The sequence below is a fragment of the Loxodonta africana genome, chromosome 3 (genome assembly GCF_030014295.1).
Source record: "Loxodonta africana isolate mLoxAfr1 chromosome 3, mLoxAfr1.hap2, whole genome shotgun sequence".
In the NCBI taxonomy this organism is placed as follows: domain Eukaryota; kingdom Metazoa; phylum Chordata; class Mammalia; order Proboscidea; family Elephantidae; genus Loxodonta; species Loxodonta africana.
The window spans coordinates 190,022,511-190,038,058 of record NC_087344.1 but is presented as its reverse complement, the minus strand read 5'-3'; the positions used below and the strand labels follow the sequence as shown (position 1 = coordinate 190,038,058).

Below are 15,548 nucleotides of genomic sequence, written 5' to 3'. Positions count from 1 at the left end.
ATGGACTGCCAGAAGAATAAACAAATCTCTTTTGGAAGAAGTACAGCCAGAATGCTCCTTAGAAACAAGGATGGCAAGACTTCATCTCACATGCTACGGACATGTTATCAGAAGGGATCAGTCCCTGGAGAAGGACATCATGCTTGGTAAAGTAGAGGGTCAGCAAAAAAGAGGAAGACTTTCATCATGATGGATTGACACAGTGGCTGCAACAATGAGCTCAAGCATAAGAACAATTGTGAGGATGGCACAGGACCAGGCAGTGTTTCATTCTGTTGTACATAGAGTCGTAATGAGTCGGAACCAACTCGATGGTACCTAACAGCAACAACAACAGCACCAACCCCAAGGAGATTAGATCCATTAAGAGAGACTGAGAAGGAGCAGCCAGTTGGGCAAAATGAAAACCAGGTGAAAGTGGTGTCACAGAAGCCAAAGAAATAAAGGAAAGGTGGTCAACTGTGGCAGAGCTTCTAAGGTGTGAGGTCAGGCTACCTTCCATTCTCTTCTTTTCCTCCTTGATAGTTTGGAAATTCTTCTGTGCTTCTCCATTTCATTAGAACTTACCTTCCTAACATATATACTTCTCTACTATTTTATTAAAAGATTCAAATGATACCCCTCACCCCAGCGCTTTGCTCCCCACTGCTCACCACCACAAGCAGGGTGATAACTGAGAACATTTATTAGCCCCCATTCTCCACCCAAGACAGAGTCTTTTGGAGTACTCTTATCTTCTCCCTGCAAAATCCTTCCTACTTGGAGGTTTTGCTGAAATAATCAAGGCGTCTCTTTCTAGACCATTTTAGATTTTCTCTGAAAATATGACTCCTTTATTTCAAGAATCTTTACTTATCAATAAAACTACAAGTTCCCAGTCACATTACCATTATCCAGTTTAATCACAATTGTTGTGTGGTTCATTGCTTACCACTGTTTACTCTTTAGTTTTCCCTGTTCTTAAGATCTCTGATACGATTAACTTGTTATTTGATAAAGCACTTTCTTGAGGATTTTCCTTAAATGGGCTCTGTCTATGGGTGATATCTTACGTATTTGCTCTTACTCTGACAGTAAATGACGTCTAGGTAGATTTCTAAGGATTTGTTGGTTTTATTTTTTCCTAGTGGTGTATAGATGTCGTTCCATTGTCTTCAAGCTTCCACTGTTGCAAATATGAAGTCTAATGCTGATCTGGTTATTTTTCCTTCAAAGTATTTTTTATTTTGGTAGATTTCTAGGTTATTTTTCCCTTTTTGTTATATTTCAGGAATTGTACCAGGATATGATTAAGTGCATGCCTCTTTTAAATTTCCTTTATTTAGGTGAAATTCACATACCATACAATTAACATTATATAGTATATATAAATCTATACGTTTAGTATTAGCAATGTTTTGTAACTACCACCTCTCTCTAATTTTAAACTTTTCACCACCCCAGAAAAACTTCCCATAATCATTGAGAAATCACTCCATTCCCTCCTCCCACTATTCCTGGTAACCTCTAATCTTTCTATCTCTACTGATTTGCCTACTCAGGATAAGCCATATAAAAGGAATCACACAATGTATGACTTTTGTATGACTGTGTCTGGCTTCTTTCACTTAGCATGTTTCAACAAATTGGAAAAGAAGAAATAAAACTATCTTTGGCATTTTCAATTGCTTCACATGCATGCGAAAGCAGATAACATGATTTTATGTACAGAAAGTCCCATAGAATCCACACACACACAAAAAAAAAAACTAGAGACAATAAACAAATTCAGGAAAGTTGTAGGATCAATACACAAAAATCAGTTGTGTGTCTATACACCAACAATGAACAATCCAAAAAGGTAATTAAGAAAACAATTTATTCACAATAACATCTAAAATATCTAGGAATAAATGAAACAAGGAGGTGAAAGATTTGTACACGAAAAACTGCAAAACACTGTTGAAAAAATTGAAGAAGACATAAATGAATGGAAAGATATCTCACATTCATGGATTGAAAGATTTAATAATATATGATTTCAATCACTTTAAATTTACTTTGGATGATTTAATGGCCTAACATGTGGTCATTCCTGGATAATGTTCCATGTGCACTTGAGAAGAATGTATATCCTGTTGCTGTTGAGCAAAGTGTTATGTATAAGTCTGTTAGGTCTAATTGGTTTATAGTCACTCAAGTCCTATATTTTCTTACTGATCCTCTGTCTGGATATTCCGTCCATTAAGGAGAGTAGAGTATTACGTCTTCAACTATTATTGTAGGACTATTTCTCCCTTCAGTTCTGTCATGTTTGCTTCATATATTTTGGCACTCTGTTTTTGGTGTGTATGTGTCCATAATTGTTATATCTTCTTGATGAATGAACCCTTTGATCAATATAAAATGTTCTTCTTTGTCTCTTGTAAAAACATTTTACTTAAAATCTATTTTGTCTGATATTAGTATAGCCATCCTAGCAATATTTTGGTTATTATTTGCATGAAATATATTTTTCTAGCCTTTAACTTTCAACCTATTTGTGTCTTTGGTTCTAAAGTGAGTCTTGGGTAAGCAACACAGTCAGATAATTTTTTTTATCCATTCTGCCTGTGTCTTTTAGTATTGAATTTAATCCATTTACATTTAAGATGATTGTTGATAATGAAGGACTTACTTCTGCCATTGTGATACTTGTTTTCTATATATTTTTTTTTGTCCTTCAAAAAATAGGTGTTCTGTCTCCTTCAATCCCCTCAACAGATGCTGCCAGCAAGCTGCTTCAACACCAGAAAGGTGAAACAATGGCCATCCTCTCTGCAGGTCCCTGAGCAATCCACCAAGCAGATCAGAACACACAATCCTAATTTTTGGAGGACATGGTCCCTATTGCCCAGCACTAGCAAGCCACACCAGGAATGCAAGCCACTTTCTGGTGGTTATACCCCGCCAAGGGGCCTGGGCAGGGGGTGCTGACAGCTACTATGTAAAACAACATTTAATGAAATTTATCAGTCTCTTTCTTTATTAATCACTTTCCTGGATCATACAAGTGTTTTAGAAAACTCCAGATGTCCTAAATACTTGATTTTGACAGTTCTTGCCAGCTAAGTAGTTGTTTCATTGGAGGGACTGATTCCTGGATCTTCCTACTTCACCATCCATCGTGACAGCACTCCAAGTTCATGTCTCTTTAATTAAAAAAAAAAAAAAAATCTATCTGAAATTTGGTGAGTCCTTTTATCTTCTCACTAAAAATCATTCCTCAAGTCAAGGAAATCTCCCCCTGCTAATTCTGCAATATTTCTCCTCCTGTGTTCCTTGTTATTCTTCTGGAATTTCCATTATTCACACGCCAGAACTACTGATTCTGACTCTGCGTTTCTTCTATTTTCCTTAAATTTTTCTCTCTCTTTGTGTTTGGGGGTCTGTATTTTGAAGCATTTCTTTTTCCTGATCTTCCAGGTCACTATTTTCACATTTGACAATGACCATTATTTCCTTTATCTGTTAACTTTTTTAATGTTGGAAATCATACTTTTTGATTCCAGAAAGTCTTTTATTTTTATACTGATATTGAGTATTTCTCAGCCCTGGCTGTACTCCTGAGAGGTTTTAAATGATACAGTGCCCAGTCCCAGCCCAGAAATTCTGATTTAATTATGTCTGCACTGGGTCTTGGGCACTGAAATTTTTAAACAGCTCTTCTGATGCTTCTAAAGTGTAGCCAGGGTTTAGAATTATGCTGCAGTTGGACTTTGCTAGGACTTTGCTATTCAAAGCATGATCCAGGGACCAGCATCATTACTATCATCTAGTAGTAGCTTGTTAGAAATGCAGAATCTCAGGTCTCATCCGGACCTTTTGAATTAAAACTTGCACTTTAACAATATCTCCAGATGATACCTATGTGCAGAAACTTTGAGAAGAAATGCTTCAGGGGCTGTGTGTTCAGAAGTTGCGCTGGATCTCTTTTTCTTCTGGTTACAGAGAGCCCTTAGGTGTGCTCTGTTTTCAGTTGCCTGCTCGTGTTTCCATTTGCCCTCACTAGTCAAGTCCACCTGTCAGGGTCTGTTGAGCAGCTGCAAACCAGTAAAGATGAGAGGCGTAGACATCTCTGCTCCTGGAGCCCACATGGTACAAACTGCCTGCACTGGAGGGATACACTCTCCTGTGTCCCCAGTAGCGAACTTCCAAGTTTCATGGGTTGGACTTAATCTGGCTCATTTATGTAGTTCCTACCGTTCTCTGGGCTGAGATGTCCAACAGGCTCTCCTAGGTCCAACCGCAAGCAGGCAAGTGCTCCAACCCATGGGAATTCAAGGATCTCTGAGGATCAAGCTGTCTACATGGATCTGTGACTACTGCCTCTGTGACTAGTCCACCGGTTCCCACCTGGCCCAGACAACGATACTATGACTGTTTTGTCTGACACAGATTCTAGGACAGCTGGCCATGCAGCCACTATTGTTTTGGTGTGGAGAGGTAATTGAATGAGGTACTGGGGACTTTTGATAGCGCCACTGGAAAGGACTGTAGAGGTTAAGGGTGGGATTAAAATTTTTAAGTTCATTTTTTAATAACCTTTTAACATCTAATAAAGTCATGTGGTTCAAAATCCAAAAGATACAGAGTGATAAACTGTCAAATATTCTCTTTCTTTACCTCGTTCTCCTGTACCATTTCAGAGCTAGTCTATCCATATGCAAGGAAAATGTATACATAATTCCCCTAATTTTTTACACAAATGCTTCACATACTATATGCTCTGATCTGCATTGTGCTTTTGTTTCTTAATGACGTATCTTAGTGTGATGGTTAAGGTTGTGTGTCAGCTTGTCTGGGCCATGATTCTCAGTGGTTTGGCAGTCATATGATGTTGTGATCACTTCCACCATGAGATTTGATATAATGTGATCACCTTCATGATGGGATCTGCTGTGAGCAGCCAATCAGTTGAAAGGGAGTTTCCTCGGGCATGTGGCGTGCATCAAATGTAAGTGGACATTCTGGCAAGGTTCGTGACTTTTGCTTACTCTGGATCCTGCAGCTGGCTCATGTTCATCTGACCTCTGTTTCTTGGGACTTGGCATAGCAACTTACCTGGGGTCTTGCCTGCCAATCTTGGGATTCATCGATCTTTGCAGCCTCTGAGCAAGAGCCCTGCTGTCTGACCTGCTGATCTTGGGTTCGCCAGCCCCTGCAGCTACTTGAATCAGGAGAACCCTCTATCCTGGCTCCCCGACTTGGAACATTCCAGCCGCTACAACTGCATGAGCAATTTCCTTGATATAAATTTACGTGTTTACCTATATACTCTTTACTGGTTTCAGTAATCGTTTACACTTAGCAATCGTTTCATATCACCACATAAAGAGCTGCCTCGATTTTTTCATCATTGCACAGAATTTCACAGGATGGATTTACCATAATTTATGTTATTGACTTCTATTGTCTCCAACTGATGGACACTTCAGTACTTTCCCTTTTTTTTTTTCTTTTTTTGCCTTTTAATACATGATTTGTTGGCAAATATTTTTCCTAATTTGTAATTTGTCTTTTGACTGGGTATAGTCATTTTTGCCATGCAGAAAATTTTTATTTTTATATGGTCAAATCTATTAATGTTTTCTGGTTTCAGAAGTTTTTTTTTTTATGTTTGTTTGCTTTTTTCATATGTTTTCTACTCTTAGTTATCACACTGTTTTAATAATTGTAGTTTCATGATATGTTTGAATGTCTTGTAGGGCTAGTCCCCCTGATTCTGCTTATTTTTTAGAATGTTTTGTATGTTCTTGCATCTTATTTTTCCATTCATAGAATATGCTTGTCAAAAACAAATCCTATTGGTGTTTTTTACTGGGATCACCTTAAATTTATAACTTAACTTCAGAAGAGTTGACTTCTATATGAATAGTTTTCCTACTGAAGAGTACGCTATGTCTTTCTATTTGTTCAGAAACTGTTTTGTGTTTTTCAGTCACATTTTATATTTTCTTCATGTATCTTTTACACATTTCCTATTATGTTTATTCACAAGCACTTTATGTTTCTGATCCCATAACACTTTTTGGTGGTTATATTCATCTAAGAAGTCTATATATTTTTCAATAGTTATTTTGCATCCAGATTTTTTCCTGAGCTCTCTTGTCATTTATAATAATTTCCATATTGATTCTTTTGGGTTTTCCAAGTTGCTGCTGTTTTTGTTGTTGGTGATGGTGGTGGTTTTCCAAGTAAAAAATTAAATCATCTATAAGTAATGATAGAATAACCCTCTTCTTTGAAATTTTTATCTCATTTCTCAGATCTAACTGTGCTATTATCTCTAGCAATGTTAAATTATAGTGGTGAAATTGGAATTATCTGTTCTGTGAACATTGGTAACAATCTGTGAAAATATCCGGGCCTGGTGCTTCCTTGGGAACCGCTCTTTGACAATTTAGTCTATACTTTTATAAGATAATTTAACTTGAGAAACAGTTCCTAATTGTCCATGGAGTTGGGGTGGCCCACCCAGGCTGTTGCCCTGAGGTCTTCTTTTGAACCTTGAGTCTTGAGCAGACTGGTCTCCTTGGAGCCTCCTTTAAGTCAAACAATGAAAAACCAACCTCTTGCATGGGAGTCAATTCGAACTCATAGACTCTTGGTAATTTGCAAAGACTATTTTGCCTTGGGAGTTGTGCCATTTGAGGAATTATCAGTGTGCAGTCACTTTAAAAAAAAAAAAAATTTTTTTTTTTTTTAGTCAGATTGAGGAACTGGAAGCTCCCAGGCCAGACTGGAAGCTGTGTTTCAGGGTAAATTTGCTTTGTGTAAACACACTGTTCTGGACATGTTTTCATGCCAAATGTCAATAAGATGGGGGTATAAGTATCTTTGGAAGTTATTTAATCTTTGGAACATTTTGACTGTCTAGTCAGAAGCGTTGCCTGATTTACAAACTATATATTAAATAAATTCCAGATTAATTTATATTATTGGGTTAATATGATTTTTTGCTTTAACAATCCGTTTAGATTTTCTTCTTCTCCTGGAATCACTATTGATAAATCATATTTTCCTAGAAAATTATCCTTTTCATCCAGGTTTTCAAATATACTTGTATAAAGTTGACCAAAGTAGTCTTTTGATTTGTTTAATTTACTTAGTATCTGTGTTTATTTTTCTCCTTTTAACTTCTTCTTTTAAATATTACGTTTTCCAGGGAGAAGTTTTCAAAGATACCAGACTCTAGATCATGCTTGTGTGCCAGTGGGATGGTTCAAAGATTTTACCTCTTTCTAACAAAATACTTAGAGAAGGGATCAATTTAATCCTCCAAAAGAATGTATAGTACTTGAACAGGGAACTAAATAATGAAAGAGAAAGCAAGTAACCAGGTTCAGGAAAAGGTAGGAATGAGAGACTTTCCAGAGACTAATAACTGGGACAACATCCTCACATAGCAGTGAAGCTAAGATCTTTACAGTCTGGAATATATGTGAGAGCTGGCTGACTTCTTTCTCTCTCTTCACTACATTTAAAGAAATTTATTAAGATATTTCTCACAGCCTAGAGAAAAAATTCTTTACTATGAGCAGAGACATCTCATATTCATGGGTTGAAAAGCTTAATATTCTTAAGATTTCAATACTACCCAAGGTAATCTATAGATTCAATGCAATCCCTATCAAAATTGCAATAGCACTTTTGCAGAAATCTAAAAGCTCGTCTTTAAATTCATATGGAATTCAAAAAAAGCCCAAATAGCCAAAACAATCTTGAAAAAGAAGAACAGGGTAGAACAATTTGCACTTCTCAATTTCAAAACATACTATAAAGTTACAATAAATAAAGCAATCTGGTACAGGCGTAAAGATAGACACATTAACCAGTGGAATAAAATTGAGAATCCAGAAATAAACTCATATATCTAGGGATAATTTATTTTCAACAAAGGCACCAAGTGCATTCAGTGATGAAAGAACAGTCTTTTCAACAAATCGTTCTGATACAACTGAATTGCCCCATGCAAAAGAATGAAGTTGGACCCCTACTTCACACCATACACAAAAGTTACCGCAAAATGTATCAACGACCTAAATGTAAAAGCTAAAGTCATAAAACTCTTAGCAGAAAATATAAGGGTAAACCTTTATAACTTTGTATTTGGCAATGGATACTTTGATAGTGCAAGCAAATCAAATGCCTATCAACTGATGAATGGATAAACAAAATGTGGTATATACATACAATGGAATGTTACTCAGCTATGAAGAGAAATGAAGCCCTGATGCATGCTACCACCTGGATGAATGTTGAAAATATTATGTTGAGTGAAGTAAGTTTGACACAAAAGGACAAATATTTTACGATCCCACTTATCTAAAATATCTAGAAATGCAAATGCATGGACACAGAAAGCAATTAGTGGTTACCACGGTTTGAGGGAAGGAGTTAACGCTTAACAGGTACAGAGCTTCTGTCTGAGGTGATGAAAGGCTTTTGGAAATAGTAGTGATAGTTACACGACATTGTGAATATAATTAATACCACTGAGCTGTACACTTAAAATGGTCTAAAGGGCAAATTTTATACTATATGTGTTTTACCACAATAAAAAAAAATTTTTTAAACAATTTAAATTAAAAAAAAAAGGCAGAGTAAAGACTTTGGAGGTAAAAAAAAAAAAAAAAAAAGACACAGTTTGCTAGTTCACCTTCAGTTGTTAATAGCAATGAGTTCATCATGAACCCAGCACTGCTTGAATCTGATTTAATCCTAGATGAGATTACAAGAAAGTGTTTTTGTTTTGTCAGCATTTAATGGCTAGAAAAGACATTGTGAGTAGGTCAATTGGGACGCAGCCCCATTCCTTCCCTCCCCATTATGTCAGGCTCCATGAAGCCCCAGCTGTAGCTGCTCGGAATTGTTCAGGGACTAGAGGTAAGGCTGATGTCAGCTTGGGGCAGGCAGGGACAGCTGCATCTCCCTCCTGAGGGGCTTCCGGACCTCAGTGGTTGTTGGGCAACCAAAGGTGCACAAACAAGAAAGCTGCTGGAGGCAGAGGGTGGCTTCCTGTCACCCCACCCCCTGCCACCTAAATGGCTTTCTGAGACTAGTGGCAAATGCTAAAATTGAAACATAGGCTGTGCTCTGGGAGCACTAATGTGGCAGCCTAAAAGGAACCAGCATCTTAAGATAAACCTGCAATGTTCCCTGAACTGATCACTGACCCCACAGATTCAGTGACCCGAGCCATGAAATGGTAGTATTGTTTTCAATAGAAAGAGGAAAGGGACAGCAAAAGGAACCACATTTCCCTGTTGATAGGGTAAGTGGAATAGTGTTCCTAGAGGCTGGATCAGGAAGGGAGGGAAAGAAGTTGGGAGAGAAGACAATTTCTTTTAAATAGCAAAGGACCATTTGGGACTGTTAATCCACCCCTGATTAAGAGAATCAAAGGACTGTGTGGGAGTGTGAGTAGGGAAGGGTAGGGAGAGTGACGGCAACTCAGGCTTTAGAGAAACCTGGCTTCACAGCCTGAGTCTCCACCTCTCTGCATTTGGGGGTTAGAAGCCCATTGGAATCATGGTTGTGACACTTATTAGCTCTGCCATAGCAGGCAAGTTAAATGGCCTCTCTCAGCCTTGGTTTCCTCTAATGCAAAACAAGAGGGATATAGCTGCTACAGTGAGGTTGGCAACATTGGTCACAGTGCCTGAGTGCTCAGTGGGGCCTCCCATTGTCTTTGTGTTTCCCACCTCACTATCCTTCCCAACCCCACACACAACATATGGTGTGTGAAGTGAAACGAGGTGATGTATGTAACATTCCTAGTATTGATGTGGGAGGTGCTCAACACGTGTTTATTCCTGTCTCTTTCTCAGCAAGTCCTTTTCACCTTCTCAGCTCAAGAGAACTTCCTCAGTCACCAGACAACATTGCTTACCTATGGCAGTCATTGTCACTACCACAAGGTTGTAACTTGTCCATCTTTAATTTACCTTCTCATTCGGTTCCAATCTTTTCATTGCTCTAACTAGACCGAAGTGAATATCTTTGTGCCTAAGCTTCTTCTGCATGATGAAGTCTTTCCTTAGGGTTGAATCCCGGAAGTATAAAGGGTATAAATATTTTAAATGTTTTTGATACATCAAATGGACTACCAAGAAGATTTTTACTCATTTTTAAAACTGCCTATAATACATGAGCGTGCCTGTTGCACTGCCTCCCTGCCAATATGGAGTATTCTCATTTAAAAAAAAAAAAAAGTGTTAATTTGATAGGCAAAATATGTTCTCTAGTTTTTCTAATTTTGATTATCTGTGAGGTGACCACCTTTCTTAACCTTCGCACTTTTAGGAACAACAGTGCTAGTATTTCTCTTATTGATTTGTAAGAAGGAACTACCTTTTTTAAAGTGTCAACAATGATCACTATTGTGTAACAGGTGAGGTAGGGGGAGCATGGGAAAATATACCACCCCACTGGTTCCCAGAGAAAACATTGTTTTTATCTGTTATATTAAGATAAAATTTCAATTATGAAACTAGGAACGGTACCTTTTTCAGGTTTACTCAGCTCACTGAGTCCGTGGGGTCAGTGATCAGTTCAGGGAACATGGTGTCTAACATGCAAAATTTTCATCAAAATAGTAAAGTAACACATCACCTGCTTAAAAAAATAATCTGTGTCCCTACGTCAGACTCTGGTAGGAATGTGCTCTATTTCATTTAATCTCTCAAATAACAGCTCAAGTTAGGTGTTTTTGTATCTATTTTACGGGAGAGAAACTGAGGCTCAGAGAGATGTATGCCCCAAGGTATATACAATTTGCCCAAGATTTGATGGTCAGTATGTGGCAGAGCCGGAACTGAGGATCAGTGGGTTTTAGGGCAGAGCTCAGTCTCTCTTTTGATCATAATGAGGTTTTGTGGACAGGGCAGGGGCCAGGACTGGAGCCTGGCTCATATCAAGCAGGATCCACTGTATACACCCCCCTAACAATCACCACTACCATTGTATCCTTGGAAGCAGCTTGTAACAACACAGGAAGGTCACCAGCAGGTGAGAGGGGAGGGTCCGGCTTCCTTCTTCCTCCTTTGCCTTTGTGATGGCCCCACAGTTTACTTATGGCCAGTGATGTCACTGGAGGTGTGGGGAGGAGGGGGGTGCAACCCACACTAGTTGACACTGTCAGAGTGGGTAACATCAAAATAACTGTCTATAAAATTTATGTGCATTGTTTCAGCAGAAATTTATTATTTTTTATTAAAATATCCCCCTGTAGTTAGTTATAACAACAAAACTATTTTTCATAAGCCTAGGTTATATGTATCGCTATACCTACAAGGCTAAACCTCTATGCTCATTTATTCTTTGAACCTTCTAATGCACTCTGGTCAGAGTTGTCATTATTGCCCAATTACAATGACCCTCTAATCGTGTGGCTTGGTCTGCACAACTAAGAGCACACACTTGTTTTTGTTGCTGTCGATGTTTTTATAGTAGATGATTTTGTCAAAGTTTCCGGTGTTTTTAGCTTTAATATTGTGACAAGTAGTATTTGTGAACCTATATCAATAAATGTTTTGAGAATTAAGTAGTAATCAAAGGAAAAGAAAAACCAAAAAAGGCTTCAGCTTAGTTACTAATAACGTAGTAACTAATTATATCGTAATTCAATGTAGAAAGATTTTATAAAGCAATTTCGTTGTTAGTATTCATATAACCTAAGAAATATTACATTTAACCAGTTTGCAACTATATTTACCGCATATTATTCTATGATTAAAATTGATAATAAACTTTACTAAGGATTCTGTATGGTCTGGTATGGGAGGAGGTCCATGGGCAAAGGGAGTGATGCCATGAGTTACCTCACTGTGACACCAACTCTAGTGATGCTACTGGCCCTAACCCGTCTCTCACCACACATGCCCCTGGTCAGCCTGGGAACAGAGGAAAGAAGGATGGGGGTGAGTAGGGGATGGGGAGAAGAGCCTCATGTTGTCCCTGGTAGAGCAACAGGAAATTCGAGGCTGAGACAGGGTTGTCAGGTTGCTCACAGCTGCAGCACCCATGTAAGCAGGAGAAAAGCCTGTCTTGTGAAAGAGGGCTGCAGTGGTGATTGTCCTATGCTGCAGCCTGATTACTTGAAATCCTCCCAGAAACGCCCTGTCCCACTTTCTCTTCCACCCTCACTCTCAGAGCCACTTGAGGGATCAGGATGTTTCTACCATGGATGTTGACACCATAGCTGCCTGCCTGTCTCCCTCACACCCAACACATCTGCCTCCTGCCAGGCTCACCCGGAGCAGCCCCACCTGTTCCACTACTCACCGAGAATGAGGCTGAATTTGAGCATCAGGATCTGGGTGGAGAGCCAGCTGGTGAATAAGGAGTCCATACTGCCTGAAACACAGTAACGTTGCAGCTCCTCCCAGGCCCCACCTTCTAACCCTGCCCAATCACTTGCCTCTCCTCCAATCTTCCACTGCACTAGAATTAAATCCAGACTAGTATACAAAAACAGCAAGAAACATGCTTATGGCCTCAAAGGAAATATAAGCTTTTTTTAAAAGGATTATTTTTCCAATGATAAAAATAATCCAAGTTGATTATATAAAAATTTAGAAAACACAAAAAATTATACGGGAGAATAAAAATGACTTGTAATCACATATTCAAATGTAAGAGCCATAAATATTCTTGTATACTTCTGGGTATGTTTTTCCATACATTTTAAAATAACATAAAACCAATAATAAAAGTTATCTTTTTGTATAAAATAGTAGTCACAAAGTGGGTTAATGTGTGATACTTCATTGTAGTACAAGAAAAAAATAGAAAAATGTCTATGTATTTAGTTACAGGAAGAAAGAAATTCTTCCTAATTTTTAATATTCAAATTTTCCCTGAACTCTGGCCTAGCCTGTTTGTCAGATAGTTGTGCATATGGAACAGCCCCAAGGGAAGACTCGGAGGCATTCTTGCTCACTGAATCAATTTCAACTGCCTGCTGCCAACTTGGTGTAGACACCACTGAATTAACACTCACCCAAACTGGTTGAGTTGTTTCAAATACTTCCTAGCAGCCATAGATTTAAGACAGCATATATCATGCAAATGAAGAAAATGGCAGAGCAGACCTTCTCCCACCGCTGAAACAAGGTCTTCATTAGCATATTATGAGGTAAAACAGATGATCCAGTTAAATCAGACAAGAAATTCAAAACATCGAAGAAGACCATATGAAATACAGAAACACCTCCAATATTAATAAGAGCTGTCTTAGTTTGGGTTCTCTATATGAGCAAAACCAGTGAAGCATATGCAAATAGACATAGAGAGAAATTTACTTCAAGGAAATGGCTCACACAATTGTGGGGGTTGGCAAGTCACAAATACATGGGTCAGGCAACAGGTTGAAGGCCTCTATTGGCTCACGTGGTTGGAGGGGCTGATGAACCCAAAATCTGTAGGTCAGGTGGCAGGCCAGAGACTTCTGCAGGCTTATGTACCAAGAACTGGAGGTCAGGCAACAAGAAGAGCGCAGGGACAAGAAAGAGCAAACTTTGACAGAACATCTGTTTATATACTGAAGGCAGGCCTGACCCACGAAAACTCCCCTTTCAACTGATTGGCTGCTAACATCACATCACAAAATGGAAAGTGATTACATATTATTTACCAAACCACTGAGGATCATAGCCTAGCTAAGTTAACAAATAACAATAACCATCACAAGAACACTGGGTCTAAATGCATATTGAGCCTTGAAGTATTAGCTAATGGTATGGGAAGCCACCATGAACTGCAAGATATTACAAAACTGTTTATTTCATCTTTATCTAATCTGTCTAAAGATTTTGTTATTTGGCATATGGTTTAAACTGTACAATTTACAATTTAAAACATATGATTTAGTAGGCAGAGTCAGCATGGCACTAGAGGGAGAAGCAGCACACCATCCCTCTATGGCAAAGACCTGAAAAACTAAATCAGTTACAAATATTGTCATGGGTTGAATTGTGTCCCCCCAAAATATATGTCAACTTGGTTAGACCATGATTCCCAGTATTCTGTGATTGTCCTCCATTTTGTGATTGCAATTTTATATTAAAGAGGATTAAGGTGGTATTGTAACACCTTTACTAGGTCACATCCCTGATCTAATGTAAAGGGAGGTTCCCTGGGGTGTCACCTGCACCACCCTTCATCTCTCAAGAGATAAAAAGGAAGGGGAAGCAAGCAGAGAGGGGGGACTTTATACCATCAAGAAAGCAGCACTGGGAGCAGAGTGTGCCCTTTGGACCTGAGGTTCCTTCACTGAGATGCTCCCAGAGCAAGGGAAGATTGATGACAAGGCCGTTCCTCCAGAGCCAGCAGAGAGAGAATGATTTGCCTTGGAGCTGCCATCCTGAATTTGGACTTGTACCTACTAAAAACAGTGAGAAAATAAATTTCTCTTTGTTAAAGCCATCGATTTATGGTATTTCTGTTACAGCAGCACTAGATGACCAAGACAAACGTCAATCTTGGAACCCTAAGTGTCAAAAGAAGGGATAAAGAACTCAACCAAGCACAAATGGAATAAGAAACTGACTGAGAACAGAGAATGAGGAGAGCTACAGAGTGGAGGTTCCCTATCAGCACAAACTCACCATCTTGGACTTTATCCACCAAGAATGGTGGAGAGGGAATACAGGAAGGCAATTTCACAGACTTCCCAATAGGAGACAGAGCACCTGGTAATCAGAGATACATATTTTCCCATGCCCATCGTTTCTTCCCTCTACTCCGCCTCTGCTGCTTTCCAACTGGCCATGGTCACTTAGCAGAGAGACAACAGCTCCTTGTCGCCTGGATTCACCCTGCCCCCACTGACCATCTTCTTCGGTGCCATTTTTCGTTGTTGTTTTGACTTTTTTGTTGTTGTTTCTTCCCTCTCTCAGTTACCTGGTACTCGCCATGCCACCAGCAGGCTCCCTAAGCATGATTTTTTTTTTTTTTCAGTTTCTTATCTCTCTCTCCCTTCCTTTCTTTCCTTTCTCTTATTCACCTACAAGCAGCTGCATGTGCCATATCCACCCTTTCTTGATGGGCTGTGCCACACTGCCCTGCTAGAGAACCACCAGCACACAGCTTCCTTGGGTCTGTGCCACCCCACTGGCACACTCCCTCAGCACCATTTTTTGTTTGTTTGTTTCTTATCTCTCTCTCTGTTTCTCTCTCTCTCTCCCTTCCTTCTTTTCCTTTCTCCCATCCACCAAGCCCCATGTCCCATCACTGCCTCTTCTTGATGGGCTGTGCCACACTGCCCTGCTAGAGAACTGCCAGCACACAGCTTCCCCAGGTCAGTGCCACCCCACCAGCAGGCTCCCTCAGCACCATTTTTTTTTTTCAGTTTCTTCTCTCTCTCTTCCTTCCTTCCTCCTCTGTTCAGTCTGCCTAGCCTCATCTGCCTTCCTTGACCCTTCTTGATGGGCTATGCCACACCGCTTTCCTAGAGAGCCAATGACACACAGCTGCCTCAGGTCCATACCACCCCTGCTGGCAGGCTTCTACAGTGCATTTATTTT

General features: G+C 39.3%; 1 protein-coding gene across 3 annotated transcripts in view; it reads right to left on the bottom strand.

The window, feature by feature from the left end:
• Positions 1–15,548, bottom strand: part of LOC111751963 (uncharacterized) — a 58,448-nt gene that overhangs the window by 29,339 nt on the left and 13,561 nt on the right. Inside the window, exon 2 of one of the 3 annotated variants that reach the window (XM_023554123.2) lies at positions 12,307–12,378. In XM_023554123.2, the coding sequence (XP_023409891.1) occupies positions 12,307–12,373 (67 nt within the window). In that variant the 5' untranslated portion in view covers positions 12,374–12,378. Of the gene's footprint in view, positions 1–12,306; positions 12,669–15,548 lie in introns of those variants that run through there. The other 2 variants (XM_023554124.2, XM_023554122.2) reach the window with 2 other exon arrangements.